Raw genomic sequence first — 16,309 nt, forward strand, 5'->3', positions numbered from 1 at the left:
GTAAACACGGGAGTGAAGAGGGCCAGTTCCCTTCATTTTCGGAACCAGAACACACTCACTCACATGCTCTCTCTCTTCCGCCCCCCTTTCTGTTTTGTTTTCCCTGCCCTATGTCACAGCCAGAGGATGCGGCCTGGAGTTGAGAGCCGGGGCGCAGGCACGCTCCCAAGGCCCGCCTCTCCGGCCTACCTTCCCGTTGCCCCCGCCTCGGCTTCACTCACAGCGGATGGTGTGGAACGAGCTCTTGGGCCGTTTCTCGAAGCTCTCGCCCAGTTTGAGCACGTGCTCTTCCTTGCCCAGCGCCGGCTGCGCGGTACCATTCATCGCCGAACGCTTCAAACATCAATTCTTCTCCTTTTTCTCCGCCCTCCGAACCAGCCGACCTTCCTTGCGGTCTCTCTCCGCTTTCGGATGTTTCGAAAGCAAAAACGCGACCGACCGACCCGCGTGCGGCGGCCGTTAAATTCAAACAGTGATGGTGCTGAGCTCGCGAGCAGCGCCCGCGCGCACCGATAGCGACGCGAGTGGAGACTGGGGACGCGATCTGTCCGCTGTGGGTCACTGGGGTACGGAGGGATGGTCCTGTCTGCTCGGTAAGAAATATTCAGGCTCGGAGATTTTTTTAACCTTGACGTTTGTGTTTTGTTTTCCTGTGGGTGGGTTTGTGTCCCGCCCTGCTGCTCCGGTTGAATCAGACCCGCTCAAGTCGCGCGCCCCACAACAACGTGCATTTACATAGCGCTCTGGTTTTGGTTCGAAGTTCTTAAAATGGCTCAAGGCCTAGCGAGGGTGGCAGGTAAATGGTTTGATAAATAGTAATCTCTGCGATACGCGGACTCGTAACCGCGTCGTTGAAACCCAAGGAAGTTAGGGAGAGGGACAAAAATCCGTATAACATGTTGGAAATACTCAGCAATTCTAGCAGCTTGTGTGGAAATGGGAACCAGGATAATTGTTTCAGCGCTGTGACCTTTGTTTAGAATGGTTCTGCTAGACCCTCTAGCGTTTATTTTAAATTTCAAATTTTCAGAATCTGTAATATTTTAGTTTTGTTTAGTGTAGTGATAATGGAAGAGCGTAACCACGAGGGAGAAGGATTTCTTAACTTCTGAAGAATGGTCACTTGGCCTGAAAGTTAACTCTGATTTCTTTCCACAGAAGCTGCCAATGCTGCTGAGTTTTTCCAGCAATTTCTGTTTTTGTTCCTGATTTCCAGTGTCTGAGTTATTTCAGTTTTTAGTTGGAAGAGTTTCTGAAGTGTGGTCAAGAGAATTTTCTTGATCAATGTGTGCGAGCCCAACAAAGAAAGGAGCATTCATTGTAAAATCTAGTTTTGTGGAAAATAGTTGGCCATCTAGCTCAGGGGAATGTTAAGTAGACAGTGATCAAAACAGCATGAAGTTTAAGTTATCCTTAAAAACAGGACAAGGAATGATTTAGAATAAAAGTACTCAATAGGAGAAGAAACAGTTTTATTGGGGTGGGAATGGATTGTCCAGGTAAATTGAGTTCAAAGATTAGTAGGTGAAATTATAATGGACTGTCCGTAAAAAGAAGCTTTGGATGATGACGAGATATAGAATAAGATGAAGCAGAAAGATAATACACAAGAACCAGGTTGAATATAGAAAGTTCAGAGGAATGTGCAAAGAACATAATTGAAGCAAAGATGTGATAATCTGATAGACAGCAAAATATACATTTTTTTTATGAAAACCTTCTGTAGGAATGTCATATTAAAAGGGTGGGAAAAGGACAAATTGGCCCGATTTTATGGAGTTAAAAAGGAATCTGCATGGAGACAGGGGACTTGTTGGATGTACTAAATTAAAACTTTTCGTCAGTCTTTATCATGTAGGAAGATGCTGCTGATGTCATATGGAAGAAGAAGTAATTGATACACCAGATGAGCTATTCTTAAAGTTGTTAAATCACCAGGACTGGAAGGGCTGCACAGGACAAGGAAGGAAATTGCAGAGGTAATGGTTGTAATCTTCCAATCACCCATTGCTACATTTGTGGTGCCAGAGAACTGCAAATGTTGCAGACTTGCTCAGACAGAATGTGAGAATAGCCCCTGTAACTAAAGGCCAATCTAACTTCTATGGTAGGGAGGCTTTTAGAAATAATAATCTGGGACGAAATTGCCTGTCATTTGGACAAGGGTGGATTAATTAAGGAACTGTTTAAGGCAAGCTATGTTCAACAAACTTGATTTAGTTTTTGGTAAAGAATGAGGTGGATACATGGTTGATAATGTGCCACACAACGGACTTGTCAGAAAAATCTACTGCCAATGCAATAACAGAAACAATGACAGTTTCAGAGTTGACTGGTACTTCTCAAGGTTCTTGAATTGGTGTATATATCTAATCTAAGTTTCTGCCATATCCAAGAGTTGGAATGATGACTGCCTGATACACAAGGATCTTAGTATCATTAGGGACATCATAGTCGAAGGCACCCAAGGATGCGAGCCTAAAGTCGGCCCTCACAGATTGGATGTGATGTCAAGTCTCCACATTGATGTCAGTGTTAGATGATATTTAGGTGGATTTCTTAATGGAGAGATGGATGAAAACTTGACCTGCGACAGGATGGTAAGGGACTTGAATCTTGTTGATGCCTACTGTATTTTCCACGAATTATGTCAGTGTCATTTTCTTCTTGGATTTCAGCTGGTTGAAGTTGGAAAGTTTTCTGTCCATCCTGTAGACAATGTCTAGATGGCTGGGAAGCTTGTTCTAGACATGATGAGAAATGCTGGTGATGAAGATGGAGAAAAGGGTGGGAGTGATGATACGTCCATGTCTTGACCTCAAATATTCTGTCATTACCACTGATGAGGACATTGCTAACATTTTGTCTTGGAGGATTTTGAGAATTTCACTGGATTTTGACAGGATCTTTCATGGCACTTCCTGACTGAGTCAAAACCCTTGATCAGGTTGATGAAGGCCACGTAGATGGATTAGTTTTGTTCCTGGCAAGACGCTTGAGAAGTATCGTGAACATTGTTTGAGACAGATTCTCCACATCATCTGGGAGGACAGACATATTAACATTCAGCATCCTTGAAGCAAACTAACAGCACCAGCATAAAGACCATGATAATCTGAAACCAACTCTGTTGTGCTGGCCATGTGCTTAGGATGCACAAACCGAAGTAAATCTTCACCCAGCTCAAGGAAGACAGTTGAATGAGAGGACGGCAAACAACGTGTTTTGAGGACTTCTGAAGGATTTTCTCAAGAAATGCAACAAAGATGTCAACGTGTGAGAGACCCTTGTTCAGAAGAAAACAAATTGAAGGAAAGTCTTGTGTGAAGTGAACACCTGATGGCAAGAGGAAGTATGGAAAAGGAGCCAGAGAAAAGAATGCCAAAGATCTCCAGGCAGAGGATCAGTCCCACTTCCTGTAAAATCCTGCCGAATATAAGGTAGAAATGCAGCCATGCAAGGACCCACCGAACACATGAACGGTGACACAGAATTTCCTAGGTGGGCAATCATATTTGTTAGCGAGTGATTTCCAACAACAAAGTTGACAAATGCAAAGGAGTTTGAAGTAATGCACTTCGGTAGGAAGGACAAAGAAAGACATTTATTAAAATAAATACAGTTCAAATGGAGTGCAAAACCAGAGAGGCTGGGGCCTTTATGTGCATAAATAATGGGTTACGGGGATCATTGAAAAAAAAACAATTATTTGAGAATGCAGATCATAAGTTTTTATAAATAAAGACATATAACACAAAAGCCATGAGGTTATGATATTTTAAAACACACTTTCAGGCTCAGTTAAGTATTATGTTTGATTTGGGACACCTCACTTTTTAGAGAGCAGGGGTAGAAAACATTTACAAAAAAATTCCAGGGATGAGGCGTTTCAATTCTGTGGATAAGTTGAAAAGGCTGAGGTTGGTTTCTGTCGGGTGTTTAAAAAAAAGCGCTGGAGCCGTTCAGAAGTTTGAGGGGCCTAGACAAAGTAGATGTAGGAAATTGTTCCCATTGACGGAAGTTTTGAGAGCTAGAGCATGCCATTCAACATGATTAACAAAAGGAGCAAAGGGAACATGTGGAGATCTTTTTTGTACAATTAATGATTAAGACCTGGAATGTCTTCACTTGAGTTCTTGAGGCAGATACAATTATGCCTTTCAGAAGGGCATTAGGTTAGCATTTGAAAAGCGAATTTGCTCGGCTATGGGTAAAGGGACAAGGTGATTCTGGGGTACAGCGGTTACTTTTGCATGGACAACCTGCTAAATGATCTCATGTTGTAACCATTATAGGATTCTAGACCTGGACCAGTAACTGGCATTCTCTGAGATATGTGGACTGATAACTGGAGCTCTTTGAAATATACACTGATCTGCAGGTACCTTAAATGACACTGTCTTGGAGTATCCTTATATATAATAAGGGCCTCTGTGGTTGAATGTTTTGGGAAAATGATGTAGGAAGGTTTTGAGGAAGAATCTCCTATAGACAGTGAGTGGTGATGGTAGGGGGAGGGGCTTGGATTAGTTCACAGGTCGGCGCAACATTGAGGGCCAAAGGGCCTGTTCTACGCTGTATTGTTCTATGTTCTATAACTGTTCCCCTTGATAACTTTGGCTCCCTCTTGGATATACAGCCTAAAGAATATCTTGGTCTGAGGTACATACCACATACAATGGAACACCCCAAGATAGCTGCAACAAAATGTGTAGCATGTGCACTGCAAGGCTATATGTTCACAACTTTATTAAAAAAAAGTAAACCGTTTTGTATTATCTTTAAATGCAATGCTAACCTGGGGAGAAGCTTTCAATTGCTTTGTACTGTCTTGAAATTTAAATAACAATCTGAAGTTTATTTTTCTTTTGCATTAAGACCATCTGGAATACTGCAAACATGGGAGATAACATGGAAATAAATCCTTTTTGTGATATCCAGCCATATCAAACCGAAGGGATAAACAACTGGTCTTTAAGCAATAAGATAGTAACCGTAACACCCTCCAGATCAGAAATGCCTTCTCAAATCAGAGGGCAGAAGGGAAGGATCCTTACCCCTGAAGAAGCAGAAAAGCTCATGAAAGATCAGACCTTAGTGTCAGATTTTAAGCAACAGAAGCTTGAAAGAGATGCACAGAAGAACTGGGATTTATTTTACAAAAGAAACAGTACAAATTTCTTCAAAGACAGGCATTGGACAACCCGAGAATTTGAAGAATTGAAAGCATGTAGAGAAGTAAGTGATATTGAATGAAGAAAACCCAGACTTGTGATTTTAATGAACTGCCATTGCTGTAGTAAGTCCAGTGAAAACTGCAATGAGCATACTGGTTTTTTTTCTTAAATGAAGGGGTGTAAATGTGGCCAGTCACTCCATAAATCTTGCCTTGATGATTTCCAGGGAAGTACTTCACTTGGTATAATTTCGATCTGAACAGTGTAACCATCTCATCCTCAGAAATAAGAGATAACAAGGTGTAGAGCTGGATGAACACAGCAGGACAAGCAGCATCAGAGGAGCAGGAAAGCTGACATTTCGGGTCTAGACCCAGATTATCTGAAGAAACATCTAGACCCAAAACATCAGCTTTCATGCTCCTCTGATATTCTTGGCCTGCTGTGTTCATCCAGCCCTACAACTTGTTACCTCAGATTCTCCAGCATCGGCAGTTCCTACTATCTCATCTTCAGGAATGACTTCTTTCACCCCCCTTCCAATACTTGTTGTAATCCCAAGTATATTCTAAGGTCCTGTCTTTGCCAATGCCTTTGTTCATATGCTACCAACAAAAACATTATCTACAGACTTGGGATCCGTTTCAACATATGTGCTAGTCCTCCAGCTTTATCTCTAAACAATCAATAATGTCATTCCCGTCTTTTAGCAGAACATCCACCAAATATCAATAGGTACATCAGGCTAAATTTGCTCTACAGTAGTATGTTGAGAAAACTGAATCCATTTCGTGGGACTTCCAATACTGCACCCCGCACTACAATACTATCACATTCCCAGTTGTTTACTTAGTGGGTGCTAAAGTTCATTGTTCTGCTACTTTGTTAAACTTAAAACTCCATTCCTTATCCACTGTCATGATTGCCTACTTCCACCTGTAGAGCATTGTCTATCTCTACTGACAGTGTCAAAAATCACACAACACCAGGTTCTAGTCCAACAGGTTTATTTGACAACACAAGCTTTAGGAGCCTCGGTCCTTCTTCTCCAAAAGCTTGTGTTGTCAAATAAACCTGTTGGACTATAACCTGGTTTGTGTGATTTTTGATCTTGTTCACTGCAGTCCAACACCGGCACCTCCACATCATCTACTGACGGTGCACGTCTTCTCTATGTTTTTGTGATTGAAAGATTTGACTCCTTAATGGTTCATTCAAGCTCATTCAACATGGTGTTGCCATATCCTGTCCGATTGCTCGTTACTTCATATTTGTTGACCTCCAATAGTGCCTTGTCTCCAAAATAACTTAAGCTCAAAATCTATTTAAAACCCATTCTCAGTCTTGCCCCATTCTTGCTTCCAACCTTGCATTCCACTCTGCATCCTTTGATTTTCTAATTTTTTTTTCCCCCCAGTGCATCTCTATCAGTTGACAGACCCTTCTTCCTCAGGTGACAGACCCTTCACCTGTCTGAATATTCTCATGAAACCACTCCTTTCTATCAGTTTCTCCAATCTGCCCAGGAGATGGCAAGGACTGCGAATGCTGGAAGTCAGAGTTGATAAAATGATGATAGCATCAGAGGAGTAGGAAAGTCAAAAAGTCAAGTCAGAACTGGGGAGGGGGCAGGAAAGTCAGAAATAAATGGGGCTGTGTGGGGCTGACGAATCTCTACAACCCCTACCTTCCCCCAGGCTCACTTTTTTTCCCCAGCCCCATTTGTTTCAAAGTTTCCTTACCCCTCCCCAGCCCTGATGAAGAGTCCCAATCTGAAGCATCAACTTGCCTGCTCCTCTGCCCTCTGACATGCTGTGCTCCTCCAGCTCCACATTTTATGTATTCTCCAACCTGACCATCCTCGTCATCTCTATTCTTGCTGAATATATCCACTTTTTAGACATGCAGTGCAGTTAATCATTTTACAATATTAAGTGTTCTGTAAAAGTTCATTTCTTTAAAAAATATTGCTTGTTTGCTTCTTACAGTTTGAGAATCAAAAACTAATTGTCTTGGAAGCTGGCTGTGGAGTTGGAAACTGCTTATTCCCTCTTTTAGAGGATGATCTAAATGTCTTCATTTATGCGTGTGATTTCTCTCCTCGAGCAATAGAATTTGTGAAGGTACACATAGGATTGTTTGTAATTGGCTTTAATGTGTTTCTTGATTTGAATTTACATCTTTGAAGTATTTAGGGTAGAGCAGATGGTACGCGTACAGTAGAAATACTTTAAGTAGTAAAGGTGGTTTGCACAGAAAATGTATGATACAACTAGTTCTCAACAGCATTTATCTGAATAGAAAGCGGGACATAACACCAGCGCTTCGTCGGAGGCTCACTGATGATGTTACCTAGAATGGTGACGAAACGTCTGAAAACTAACCTTCCAGCTCAGCGAGCAAACTCACATCCATTTATCTGAATGTAGAATCTTGAAAGAAAAATAAACTTGTGTCTGACCTTGCAAAACCTTAGGTAGCCCCAAAGTTCTTTGCAACCAATTAAATAGTTGAAATGTAGGGCAGAATCTTGTAGGGATCTTGAGCAATGTGGACTATGGCAGGATTTGTGGCAGAGTCAGACAAGAAGTCCAGCAAGGCCAATCTCTGCATCAGAATCATTTCCCTCTATCTTTTTGATATGCTTAGTCAACTTATTTAGGCATGTAATGATGTATCTCTGGAGCGGCTGTGACTTGAACTCAGGCCTTTGGCCCTTAGATAGGGATACTGCTACTACACCTCAAGAGCCCTCCATTCTTTATGCTTTTGACAAGAAGCATAGCAGATTCCTTGCTAGACACCAGCAAGTAGTTATTAAGAGAGATTACTGCATGTTAAACTCCTTGATGCTATCCAGTTCTCCGCGTTTAATATTTGGTTTTCTATTTTTTCAAGCTTGCTAAACAAGCTAGATGTCAAGAAAACGAGACATTGAAACCGCAGCAAGTACTTAATGAGTTCAGTTTGCCACTTGATCTGAAAGACATCTATTTTGGTCACCTGGCACCAGCATTTCCAGGCATGCATCATGGGCATTGGCCACACGTGCCCTGTGGCCCAGACATCGGCATCTGATTTGTGTCAGCCTTTAACAGTCCTCGTGGCACATCTGTCAGTTATTTACAATATGCTTCTGCACTTCAGTGTTGCATTGGCAACTAGCATTGTAATGCTACAGAAAGGACACTGCTCCTGGACTGGTCCCATCTCTGGGCTCTTAACATGCTATCACAGCATCCACTCACTCTGAGCATTGCTGAATGCTGATAGCATCCCTGCCTTGTCTTGCCGTTTTGCACTTTACACCGCCCTCAGCCAGAGATAGTAGTCTCGCCTTACTTTTGTCTTACTTTGCTGTTGAACCCAGACACAAGTAAGTCTGTTGTGGTTGGCAGTAGGCCTCAGTCAAGTTAAGGGAGCTAGCCGTCGCTCAGGGGTCTGGCACAGTAAATAAAGGGCATCCTTTGATACTTGGTCAGAGGCTTGGAAACAGTCATTTGGCAGTCAACCAGTACACTGTCCACTTAAGGGGTGAGGAGCTGAATGTCAGGCAGCATGTCACCCTTCTAGAGTCTTTCCTCCTTGAAAGTGAGGATATGTTAAGAGAGACAAAGGTGAGTGATTCAGCTGTTACTTTTTGTGTAGGTGGGGTTGTGCCCCAAGTGAGTGATTAGGCAGCACAGACGACATGTCAGGTTACTGCTCTTGGGGTTTGGACTTGACAGTAGGTGAGGGAAGATGTGGCATGAAATAGTGAGATTGGTTTGGCTTGAGAATTGGTGGGAAGTGGGTATAATAAGAGGTCATAGGTGTAAGGTACCAGAGAGAAGTACTTGTGTTGCCAAGTTTAACAACTTCTTCAAATGCTCCTATTAATTCATGTCCTATTTAGAATATCAGTTGAATGTTTAAAAAAAAAATTGTTGGAACTAATCATATTTTCAAGTGCAATTGATAGGAACATTCTGTACACATTCCTTATCCACTCTTATGTTTGTTTCTTTTAAAGCAAAATCACTTATATAATGCTGAACGATGTAAAGCCTTTCAGTGTGATCTAACTAAGGACAATTTACTGGAGAATGTACCAGCAGACTCCGTCGATGTTGTAACACTGATCTTCGTGCTTTCTGCTATTCATCCTGACAAGATGCTGCTGGCATTAGAAAATATATATAAAGTTAGTAGTCAATGGTAGACATGTTGTCATCTTATTCATGGTGATTTAATTAGGGAACATTCAGAGAGATTAGATAAATATTTTCTGTCAAAGTGGTGAGGTTGAACTTGAATTAAATTAATATATGCTATGTTAGCTTTGCTATCTGCTCTCAGAAACATGTACATTTTATAACTTAAAAATAGTCAACATGATATCTAAAAGAATTTTTTTTAATTGGAAGGAGACTCCATTGGAGAGCGATGGGCATGTCAGAAATTTATCTTGTAAATGGAGAAAAATAAAAATTAGTAGAGTTGTTTGAATACTTTGCTATAAATAGGCTTGTTTATAAAGCTGTATGCATCCATATCTTATGACTTCATGTTGGCTTTTGCTAATTCACCTGAGAATGTGACTAATACAGATGAATTATTCCTGTAGGCCCACTTTGTACATTGTTGTGAAAGAATTGTGACTCTGCTTCTTGTGTGCCTGTGACAGATACTGAAACCTGGTGGAAGTGTCTTATTCAGAGATTATGGACAGTATGATCACACAATGCTTCGATTTAAAAATGGCCACAAACTTGGGCCAAATTTTTACGTTCGTCAAGATGGAACAAGATCTTTCTTCTTTTCGGATGGTGAGATTTGTTACTTAAAACTTATTTGCTGCTTCTAGTTGACTAGTTGGTTATGGTGGTTATAAGTGCAGTACTTGCTTATGTGAAGCTATACTTGAAGATTTCTTGAACATTTTTCTTCATGAAGTTGATGTCTCAGAGTGGACTACTATCACTTGAGTATCAGCAGGCTCTGGTGCAGATCTATTTATCATTTGGGAATGTGCACAAGCTGTAGGATGGTTTAATTAAAAACCAGCTTAAGTAGTAAAAGACACCACATGTTACTATTGTTCTTGTGTTATCCGGAATAGTTTAAATTTTTATTGTATGCAATCATTCTTCAGCATAGAAAGCAAGGTACAAGCAGAGCCAATATGGCATAATTGAATGTATGTAAATAGTCATCTCCAATATATAAAAAAAGCTAATAGTTATATGCTGATTTTTCACTGATTTTGTTTTGCTACCTGTTCTTGATTGCTTCTTTTACCACTTAATTGTGGATAGAATTTCCTGAGTCAATACCAATTACCTGTTGGCCTACAGCACATGTGTTGGTCACAAGGAGGCCCCAGCGAGATTTTTTTTCCCCATTTCAGCTGGTTCTGGATTTCAGCTGGTTTTGAACTAGAGAAAAACCTGAGTATTGGTTTGTGGTATTCATTTTCAACTAAGTTGGCCAATCAAATTAACATTCATATTAAATCTGTAATGATTTAATGTGCTCCATAAGATGTGTGTACTCAGAACTAGGTTCATTTTAATTTGCCAAAATCTCATGACATTGCAAATTGTCCATCTTCCTTCTGACATAAGATTGCAGCTTTGTCAGCTATTGCAAATCTGTAAACAACTTAATATTTCCTGCAGCAAAACTGGAAGTTGCTGGAAAAGCTCAGTAGGTCTGGCAGCATGTACGATGAGAAATCGGAGTTAAAGTTTTGAGTCTGGTGACCCTTCCTCACTGTTCTGAAGGACCTGATGAGCTTTTCCAGCAACATCTGTTTTTGTTTCTGATTTACAGCATCCACCGTTCTGTTGGTTTTTAATTAATATTACCTGTTGGCTATTGTCATTATTGTGCTGCTGCCTAAGACTAATTTCTAATGTTTTTAGTGCTATTTTTCAGTTTCCAACTCATGTCAAAAATTGTAATAGCAGTATTGTATGTAGTTTTCCATGGTACACACATTTACTTACTGAATGACATATTGTGTTCAATAGCTGTTACATTGGAGCAGTATAAAACATTAACTTTGCACTGCCATACAGGAAAATAAAATTGTATCAGTGATAATGATTGATTGCTTCTTTTACCACATAATGCCTGATACGGTGGTGCCTTTCTTAATTCTAAGTGAAATTCAGTATGTGCTTATCTGCACTGATAATTTGCTATACCTCGACAACTTTTCTGTTGTTGCAACTTTGTCAACCTTGAACATTGTAGCTGACAGTACTGGTTTCATCTTGTTTCCTGGCTAACCTTTAACCTGCAATCTCTCTCTCTCCCGATTTTCCAATCTTATGTATCAACATGCTTCATCCTTTTTTGTAATGAAGTATATTGTATTCTTCTTTACATTTTAATTTACTTCCTCAGTGTCTTTGCTATCTAAATCTTTTGTCTTCTATATTCCTTCATTAATCTTCTCATACAGTATAACACAGTGATTAGAATCACGGGTGCTGTCACTTGTGCAATCATAGGTGCCATCCAAAGTAACCTAAACCATGGGTATAATTCGATATAAGTCACCACATCCACCTTCAAGATTTCTTGGTTTGTCTGTTGTGTTTGCTTATTGTCTTGTAAAATGTGCGTCGTAACATTTTTGTGAATTTCTTGTTCAGTGTTCATGGATTTCAGCTCCATTTCAAGGAATGGTGCTATTTAGTGTCCAATGAGAAAAATCAAGCAATTTTGCACATTTTCAGGGAAGTCTCAATTATGGCTGGGTCACATTATAATCATGCTGCAGTACCGCTGTCTTCTCACTGTTTTGGGTCATTTCACTTGGAAACATGTGCAATTGATGTTCCTACCATTTTGGTTCTTAATTATTAATAACTTTCTTCACATAATCCCGTTAATACATTCAAGTTCATTTTTAACACAACTGGCACTATTTGACAACAGATATTGCTTGATTTAACTACTTCTAGCCTTGATATTTTGAATTTTATCCATGAATGCACTTTTGCTTCTTTGACCACTCAATTTCCTCTTATTATGTTTTGAAGTATTTTCTTCACATGTTACAATGTATTTTAATATTGTTAACAGATCTTTGTCCTCTTCAAACCTTCAAGCATCACTCTTCCAACACTTCCCCGCCATCCTTGAAATCCACCATCCTTTCCCTTTTCCTTTTCAGAGTGCTTGAATTTGTGGTGATCTTAAAAATTCATGCCTGTCTTTCATTGTATGTCTGATTCCCTCAAATCAGGTTTCCACCCCTGCCAAAAGCATTCTTTATCAAAAGTTACAAATGAACTCAGTATACGACAGTGACAAAGTTAAACTTTCTTTTCTCATCCTCTTCAATCTGTCTGCAAACTTTGTATGCTTGACCACACCATTCTTCTCTGTCATCACTTCGTACTCCTCCAGCTGGGTGGAGTTGTTTGTATGGTTGCACTGTATCCTCCTAATCATAACAGAAAATCACTTGCAATGGCTTTTCTTTTCCATGTCCCACACAATTGCCTCTGGTCTCCAAGGATTAATCCTTGGCTTTCTTCTATTTCAAACCTACATGCTGTGCCATCATGAACATCATCTAAAGCATGAAGAGAATTTTCACATGTATTAACAGTATCCAGCTCTAGCTCACCACCACCTTCCTCAATAGCTTCATTGTCTCTAAATTATCAAACTGCTGGTCTGACATCCACCATTGGATGAGCAGAATTTCCTGTCAATAAAATTTTGGAAGAAATGTTAGCATTATGTTTTAGGCCACACTAAAAAAAACTCCATCCTTTAGTGACTCCATCCCTTTCTTTGCGTACCATTTTGAAGCTTTGCTCGTTAAGACCACCTTGTTGAAACATCACCTGACTACACCGCTGCTTTAGGTCGTCTGCTGCTGAAATCCTCAAATGCACGTTTATTACCTCTAGATTTGACTGTTCCAATACACACTAGCCAGGCTTCCAGATTATAACCTCTGTAAGCTTCATGTTATTTCAAAACTCTGCTTGCCCATGCCAAGATCGTATTCACCCATCTTTTCTATACTTGTTGACCTACATTAACTTCTGGTTTAAATAGTATCTTGCTCATAAAGTCCTCACCTTTGTATTCAGGTTCCCCTGTGGCCTCCCTATGTCTTTGAAATAACCTTTATTTCCTTAAATCTGAGTCGAGTTGCTCGGACAAATGGCCTATTTCTGCTCCTATGTCTATGGCCTCTTGTAACATCTTTGCTGTAAAATGTGAGCCATTGGTAGCCTTTTTTGGAAAACGCTATCAATAGAACTTTGCTCCCACTAAATCTTTGCTATAGTAAGATTATTTTCACAGGCTTGAAACTTTACCTAAAGGATAACTGTTATCAATAACAATGGAGATAAACTGATGCCATTGTTGTGTTTGTTTGTTTTTTGCTGTGCACAGTGGACCCATACAATCAATTTACATTATTTCTCATGAATCATTATTTAGATGGAAGATGCCCATTGAAACCTTTCATTTTATGTGGACAGGATTTATTTGGGCACAAATCAAATTAGAAGCCTAGGTGATGCAGAATATCCTGACACATCGGTACCAGTAATACCTGTAACATATCAATCACCTGAGAAATGGATAGAACCTGTCCACTCCATGTTTGTATACTTTTGACATGTTCTGAGATGGAGAGGAGTAACCCATGTGTTCTGAGACAGAGGAATAACCCACATCAGGTGGGGTCATTCTTATGATGCTAAATTCTTTAATATCAGCTAAGTGACTCCTTAATTGATACAAAATAGAGTGCAGATCCCTCCTGTGATATATTATGTAGCCTCTTTGGCTGTTACTATATCAGGTCAATATGCTGGTGAGTTTTAAAATCAGACAGGGTATGATTTTATCAGACTGACACTAGTGGTTGTGTGGCGATTGCTTCCAATGGACTCCCTTTTATTACTGTTTATCTGGTAAATTGATCAGTAATGTTATTAATTACCAACGTATGTAGACTCCTAGGAATTTTTTGATAGTCAGAAAGCACTCTGTCCTATCCGTTAGGTCCAATGTGAATGACTTATAATTTTCCTTAATTGAAATACATTTGCCAGTTTTGTCTATTTCCTTAATTTATTAGTATATCTTTGTAATTTTATGCCTTAATCAACATTGCTTACATTGATATAGACATAATGCTTTGTAAATGCACAAATTGATTTACACTAAGAACACAACTTTAAAACAAATTTTTTAAAGCTGTAATCCAATTAAGACAAAAGTATTTCAAATAATTCAAATTGATTTTTGATAAGACACTATAGCAACCATGACTTTAAGATTGAATCTTCTGTTTAGTAAAACAATCCATTCTGTGCTTTTTGCAGTTGCATAAGTAAATTATAGTCAAAATAAATCTATGCTGACATCTTTAACTTACAGATTATCCCAGATTCTAGGTGAATCTTAACTTTTTCTGCATTTTAGCAGCATTAAACCACTCGCATTTCTACCTTTCTTCAGTTCTTAAGTCATTTTCAACACAAAATGTTTTTGTCTCCACCATTGCTGCAGGACCTCCTGAGTACGTCAAGGACTTTGTTTTTGTTGCAGATTTCCAACATTTGTAGTGTTTGCTTTTACCATTCTAATAGATTTGACGATCCTTGACATAGAAAAACATTTATTTACAGGGATGTCCATACAATATAGAAAATTATTAATCGTTTAATGCTGGAGCTGGCAAGTTGCATTCCTGTGGAAGTTTGTTTCTGTCTCTATTTAAAAACCTTTTCCTCATTTTCTGTATTTTTATTGTAGAATACATGGCACAGCTCCTGGCGGCTGCTGAATATGAAGTGCTTGTGAATGAATATGTGTTCCGTGAAACTGTTAATAAGAAGGAAGGTCTTTGTGTTCCAAGAGTTTTTCTTCAATGCAAGTTTAAGAAGCCAGAGAGAAATCGATACAATTAACCTGTTGAACAGTTACTGCTGCTCTCTTTTTTTGAAGTTAAGTTATAATGTTTGACACTTCCATCTTGTACTTGGAACCCAGCAGAAAGTGCAGGCGGAGGAACCAACTCCTGGCACTCCGCCAAGATTGCGACATGAAAAGAGTCTTAAAAATCTGAGGTAGGAGTAAGGGATGAGTTGGTGATCTCAGCTATTCTGCTGCCTGGGTGAGAATTGTTGAGTGGAGGCTCAATATATCACTACAGAGGTGCAGGAAAGTTGGAAGGGAGAGGAGCTCCAGGGTTACTCTTGTGGTCTTGTTGATGACTGACTGAGCAGCACTGATTTAAATACATATGAACAGACGATGTGCGAAAAATTTCACTTGAGCCCAAGCAGGCCAGAGAACACATGAATTAAAATTAGAGATCTCTTACATTTGCAAATAAAACACAAAATTATTGTATTGCATGATGTCTGATTGGAATTTTTGGAAGTGCTACATCTTTTCTAAACTATTTAACATTTTATAAGGTATGTGATAATGGAAGTTTTATAAACTCTTGAAATTTGCTGTTCATTTTAATAAAATACTGTTTTTAAACAGACATCTGGAGTCTGAAATATTTCTGAACATTACTAGTAACTTCTGGATGTTTTTGAATTTACAGGTTACTGGTTTATAGATTTTCTATATTATTTTTCAATTTATAATGTCTAGTACCTGTACACTTCAATCTGCCTAAAAATTTGCATTCAATTGTGTTATTTTTAGGCGGACTAATGAGTTTCACTGCATCTGTGCACGCATGCATTTTAAGTTATATAGTACCAGTTAACCTGGTGTAAATATTGCTTTACCTGAATTAAACAGCGTTGGAAAAGAAAGTAGAATTCTGTAAATGATTAAGCAGACAGCATCACTCAGAACTCTGTTCTTTGGTTGTTCAAATGCAGAGTTGGATTTCAGTTAACTGGATTAACGTGGTGTGTTACTCCTTATGTTACAATGTCATTTCTCCATCTTTCATTGTTTCTAACAGTCAGCTGTCACAATTACCTTTATCTCCAACTCCACCCTTTTACACAGATGAAGAAAAACTACATCTCGAGAATGACCAGGGGTTTCAGTTGTTATTCCATGCAGAGAGAAGGAATTGTATTCATCAGTAGGCTCTACGTAATTGTAAGCTTATTTTTTGTTCATTGACA

The 16,309-nt window shown here is 39.3% G+C and overlaps 2 protein-coding genes across 12 annotated transcripts in view; one reads left to right on the plus strand and one right to left on the minus strand.

Moving 5' to 3' along the window:
• eaf1 (ELL associated factor 1) overlaps window positions 1-640 on the minus strand; it is a 14,902-nt gene extending 14,262 nt beyond the window's left edge. The window contains exon 1 of the mRNA XM_048557809.2: window positions 222-640. Within this exon, the coding sequence (XP_048413766.1) occupies window positions 222-324 (103 nt within the window). The 5' untranslated portion in view covers window positions 325-640. The remainder of the gene's footprint in view (window positions 1-221) is intronic.
• Window positions 1-15,656, plus strand: part of mettl6 (methyltransferase 6, methylcytidine) — a 15,953-nt gene extending 297 nt beyond the window's left edge. For 2 of the 11 annotated variants that reach the window (XM_048557740.2, XM_048557734.2), the window contains exons 2-8: window positions 1,845-1,979; window positions 4,296-4,381; window positions 4,879-5,238; window positions 7,166-7,300; window positions 9,190-9,360; window positions 9,844-9,985; window positions 14,964-15,656. In XM_048557740.2, the coding sequence (XP_048413697.1) occupies window positions 4,900-5,238; window positions 7,166-7,300; window positions 9,190-9,360; window positions 9,844-9,985; window positions 14,964-15,118 (942 nt within the window). In that variant the 5' untranslated portion in view covers window positions 1,845-1,979; window positions 4,296-4,381; window positions 4,879-4,899 and the 3' untranslated portion in view covers window positions 15,119-15,656. The other 9 variants (XM_048557761.2, XM_048557767.2, XM_048557726.2 and 6 more) reach the window with 8 other exon arrangements.
• The last annotated feature ends 653 nt before the right edge of the window (window positions 15,657-16,309 follow it).

This window comes from Stegostoma tigrinum, chromosome 2 (genome assembly GCF_030684315.1).
Source record: "Stegostoma tigrinum isolate sSteTig4 chromosome 2, sSteTig4.hap1, whole genome shotgun sequence".
In the NCBI taxonomy this organism is placed as follows: domain Eukaryota; kingdom Metazoa; phylum Chordata; class Chondrichthyes; order Orectolobiformes; family Stegostomatidae; genus Stegostoma; species Stegostoma tigrinum.